The sequence below is a fragment of the Nymphaea colorata genome, chromosome 11 (genome assembly GCF_008831285.2).
Source record: "Nymphaea colorata isolate Beijing-Zhang1983 chromosome 11, ASM883128v2, whole genome shotgun sequence".
NCBI lineage: Eukaryota > Viridiplantae > Streptophyta > Magnoliopsida > Nymphaeales > Nymphaeaceae > Nymphaea > Nymphaea colorata.
The window spans coordinates 16,109,398-16,114,224 of record NC_045148.1 but is presented as its reverse complement, the minus strand read 5'-3'; the positions used below and the strand labels follow the sequence as shown (position 1 = coordinate 16,114,224).

At 42.1% G+C, this 4,827-nt stretch overlaps 1 protein-coding gene across 1 annotated transcript; it reads left to right on the top strand.

The window, feature by feature from the left end:
• Nucleotides 1-689: 689 nt before the first annotated feature.
• Nucleotides 690-2,718, top strand: LOC116263812 (ribulose bisphosphate carboxylase small subunit, chloroplastic 5-like). The gene is made up of 3 exons (XM_031643600.2): nucleotides 690-960; nucleotides 1,541-1,672; nucleotides 2,178-2,718. The coding sequence occupies exons 1-3, from the start codon at nucleotides 775-777 to the stop codon at nucleotides 2,400-2,402; spliced, it is 543 nt and encodes a 180-aa protein (XP_031499460.1). The 5' UTR covers nucleotides 690-774; the 3' UTR covers nucleotides 2,403-2,718.
• The last annotated feature ends 2,109 nt before the right edge of the window (nucleotides 2,719-4,827 follow it).

Below are 4,827 nucleotides of genomic sequence, written 5' to 3'. Positions count from 1 at the left end.
CACAAGGAAGATGAACTTTCAGGTGAGGTAGGGCCCCCTGGAAAATGGTTACGCATATCCAGACCACTAGACATCAAGTGGTGCACATTGTTCATCTGGAATACCATATATTTCCCACACGCAAATATATGTATATACAAGGGCATATATATATATATATATATATATATATATATATATATAGATATAGATATATATATATATATATATATAGAGACCACATTTCACATTAAGTTGATAAAAAAAATTATCATTTTCTAGGTCAGCAAGAGGATTACCACCCTTAAGTTGAAACTTTTACTTAGCAAATTTTACATCATCTTCCATTTATTTCTCTTCCACGAACTTTAAAAATTTTATAATTAAATTATACGTCATGGTCGCCAAGAGTATTGGAAGAAAGCTTATCTGAGCTCTGGTACCAGACGAACACTCGAATTCTTCTCGAACATTTACCCCATGGGAGATAAGATGCTTAAGCTATTGACACGTGGCGGACGTGCATGCAGACTCACGATAAGGCTATAATATTAGTGGTTCATCCTGGTGTGTGGCCATCGCGCTGGAACGTACATCGCCTTTGGGTCGAGAAGGTGAGATGCCGCTCAATCTTTCCGGGAGCCACTGCGGGCCGTCCGATTTTGAGGTGAGGAGACGAGAAGGAAGTCTATAAATAGGATGCTGTAGCAGTGTAGGGCGTCCCAAGCAAGCGAGCGATCCAGTGATCAAAGCTTGAGTTGCAGAGAGAAGTCTGCAAGAAATTGCGCAGGAACAATGGCTTCCTCCTTGATGGTTTCCTCTGCTGCTGCAGCCACCATCAACAGGGCTGGCCCGGCTCAATCGAGCTCCGTCGCACCATTCAATGGGCTCAAGTCCTCTGCCGCCTTCCCGGCCACCCGCAAGCCTGCTGGTGACCTCTCTACTCTCCCTAGCAATGGCGGACGCGTGCAGTGCATGAAGGTGAGTAAGACGGGGCAACACATTTTTCTCCGTATCTCCTTTACATTAACGACACTTTTACTTTCTCGAAATTCGTCTGAATCACTTTCATTTCTGTCGTTCTCTGATTCGAGGTGTTGCACTGGACGAAGCAGGTTTCATGTGTAATGTTTGGGTACAGAAGATTACAAAAAATCCGTCCTATACAAAAACACATGGGACGGAAGTAGTAAATGTTCAAAGCTGCCATCGATAATGTCATGATAAGAAAACAAAATGAATACTTTTTCAGTTTTTCTCAACTCTAACGTGGTAGGAGGAACATGTTTGACCACGAAAACAGAACATTCAGTAGATGGTGGGAGCCGAAAGCTGATTGAGTGGTACATTTGCATGTGCATCCACTACTGTGGTGGACTGGTAGCTAGATCTCAATTTCTCGCCCCATAATTAATCGGATCAAGTAGTGCATTTATAGTCTTGATCTTGACATGAAGAGTTTTACCAATTGAAGGGCTGCTAATGTGTCGCAGTCAACTGGAGAAATTTTTTTATGGCTTAGACAAATTAATCACTGAATTGGAACTGCTTTGATGTGCAGGTGTGGCAACCATACAACAACAAGAAGTTTGAGACTCTCTCTTACCTCCCTCCTCTTTCCCTTGAGGAACTTGCTAAGGAGGTTGACTACTTGCTCAAGAATAAATGGATTCCCTGCTTGGAATTCAGCGACGTGAGACTCTCTCTCTTGCAATTCAAATAAGCAGTTCGTGTTCTGATTATAACAGTTTGATTCATCTTCTTTATTTGGAACTAGTTCCGGACATGGGGTAGGCCATAACTCAAAAAATAGGACATAGATGCGGAAAGATTATGGAGTTTGTATGGAGAGAGCGGGACGTTAGCTGGCCTTGAGCTAGTAACCGCAGCTGATCCAACATACTGTTCTTGCACAAAGCTGAAGTAGGGACTTTTTCATGACCACAGCTTGATCAGGCATCTTAATTTCTCTGTAAATTAAGCCCAAACATAGTGTTCTTGATCAATGAGCAAAGATAGCCTACATTCATATGTATCCATAGGCCCATATTGGTCATAAACCTGAGGTGAGTTAAGTGGTTGGACATGTTACCTGTATCCTTGCAGAAACCAGGACCTGTAAACAAACACTAAGTAGGTTCATCACACAAGAAAAGATAGGACACGAGTGTTAATGGATCTTGGCTAAAAAATTGCAGGAAGGCTACGTCTTCCGCAAGTACCGCAGCCTCCCAGGGTACTATGACGGGCGCTACTGGACCATGTGGAAGCTGCCCATGTTTGGCTGCAATGACTCCGCCCAGGTCCTGAGAGAGCTTGCTGAGTGCAAGAAGGAATACCCCAACAGCTTCGTCCGGATCATCGGCTTCGACAACGTTCGCCAGGTCCAGTGCATCAGCTTCATTGCCTACAAGCCCTATTAAGTGGCCGGAAGACACACAAGACGATCACTCCCCTTATTGCTCGCTCCGTCTTCCCTTGTGTCTGTTCGGTTTTAGTTTCTTCGATTTCTTTAAGTTCTCCTGCATTTTGCCGCTACTTTCCAGCCACGAATGAGCACAATTTCATGGTAAAGAATATAGAGGTTGTCGGCTTCTTCCGCGATCGAGTTATTAAGACCGCCGGCTTGAAGTTGCTGCTTACTCTTTCCCTAATGCCTTTATTGTTGGAAAATGGCAGGCCCCCTGTTGATTTGTTTCTCTTATGAATCAATAAAAAGAGAAACCTTTCGTTCTAGTATTTTATTGGCTCAACCTTTTCATTTTTATGTTTGATTACCGTAACTCAGTTACTCAATTTCAGGTAGAATATTGTCCGGAGTCCTAGCCGATATCATATAATATTCAATGGCGTTACTCACAGTAAATGTTCGGAAATTAGCTTAGTCATGGATCTTGTGGCAACCCTTGTGTTGGACCCTGGATCGAGCATGGTGCCACGTTCAAGGAAATTCTGTTGTTTTACTATGGTCTCCGAACTTATAGGCATTTCATGAGCATTTCCATGTCAAAACTTTCACCGTTGCAACAAAATTACAAGAGCTGATGTGACCATTCCCATACAGCTTTTGCAACGCAGGGTGTGAAGGGGTTGCTTTTATTTTCCCGTCTCAATTAAATGGAAAATAAAGGAAGAAACCATCAAGTTTTGATTTGGAAATCATGTATTAAAGTTTTTTTATAAAGCTCCGACTTTCATTCGTTTCTATCATAGCATTTGCCGAGGACTTCAATAGGCAACAACACCATCACTTCGCTCGACTTGCCTTTCGGCACCAACCATGTGGATATTAGCCAATTATGCACCTCTCCACTTTCTTTGGATGACTAACGGATTCACCTGTGATGCCTTCATGTTAATTAATGGAAAAGATATCAAGACCACAATAATTTATGTGTCAACAGATAATCTGATCTATCCACAAGCAATCCAGGCTCTTCCCGTAGTAGCTACTCGCGAATCCGACTAAGTTTTGATGGCAAGGTATGAACTTGATGTTGGGGTAACCAAAGGATAGATGCAGACAAAACAGAGCTTTCATGGCGTAAGAAGAAGACGACACACCTGAACTGGGGACCGCCATGGTATCAGTGGTTGTGCACCTGCAACAGTAACAGGGTTTCTCCCCTCAGCCATCACCAGTACGAGGAGGATACACAGACAACTTGTGACAAGGGCTGAGAAGGTTTAACGGTGAAATCTTTAGTGTGTCCCTCTCATCACAAGACACTCCATACTTATATGCGATTAAGTCTGGTTAATCGTGTGCCTTTGTATTGATGCATGACTATGCTGATGGGTGTGGATCCAATATGACCCAACACTTGAAACTTGTCAAGGTGTGAGGATGCACTCTGTTGGCCAAAAGGGAAGTCATAGGATTTACATATCCAAAAGCCTCCACCAATTTGCAGCACTGGACGGAAGCGTTTTCTTTAACCAATCTTTCTCTGAAAAGATGCATGGCAGATGTAATTTGTGCCGCAAAAGGGTCATACAGACAAAAATTCAGCCTGGATATTTAAACAGGAGAGACATGCCATGACATAGAAGCTTGTTCTTTTGTTGTACTTTTCAATCACTAAAACCAATGTAAAGGTCGCCCTTTTTAATGTCTTAGACGACCTGCATATAATATGCTGTTCCTTCTGCCAATTTGCAGCCAGTGAGTATATCCATGTGACAAGTACTTTTTGGCAGAATATCAGCTTTTATTAATAGTCCCATAACACCCATTCTAAAAGAGCACAAACAAAAAAAACCATGTTAAAGGGCCCTATAAACTTGTTGAAATTGATAATAAGTCATTAAAGGAGTTATGAAGCTGCTGCTGCTGCCACTATTACTACTGCTCATTACTACTACTACTACTACTAATGATAATAATAATCACAATAATAACAATGGCAGAAGAATTATTTTTGTAAATGTTTTTACCAATGAAATCAAGGGAATGATTAGTCGTAGTAATGACTGTTTTGAGGAGTGTGAAGTAGCTACGAACCAAGCGAATAAAGTTTAAAGGTTAGTTTTATTCATTAGAAAAAACGACCAAGTTAGAAACTTGGAAGCGGGCTAAGACAACATAAATCGTCCTCGCCTCAACATGGAGATCCACTTGAACTTATTCTGCTTAAATCGTCACTCACTCCAGTCCACTTTGTCATCACTATCCTGCAAGACTAATAAGAGTCTGCTCCCGCCGCTGTTCAACCCTGTTAAAGCGGTGGCAGCTAGACGATGCTACTGTATACTTCTTGCTGAACTGCACTATTTCCCTGACTTCGTTCTTTGGACAAGTACCCGCCAACTGCTAACTCACTGGACAAATTTGTCTGGGATAAATAC

Bases quoted from the DNA above. Each gene is read 5' to 3' on its own strand.
- LOC116263812 (XM_031643600.2), top strand. From the start codon at position 775: ATGGCTTCCTCCTTGATGGTTTCCTCTGCTGCTGCAGCCACCATCAAC. The intron at 961-1,540 runs GTGAGTAAGACG...TTTGATGTGCAG, and splicing joins GACGCGTGCAGTGCATGAAG to GTGTGGCAACCATACAACAA. The intron at 1,673-2,177 runs GTGAGACTCTCT...AAAAAATTGCAG, and splicing joins CCTGCTTGGAATTCAGCGAC to GAAGGCTACGTCTTCCGCAA.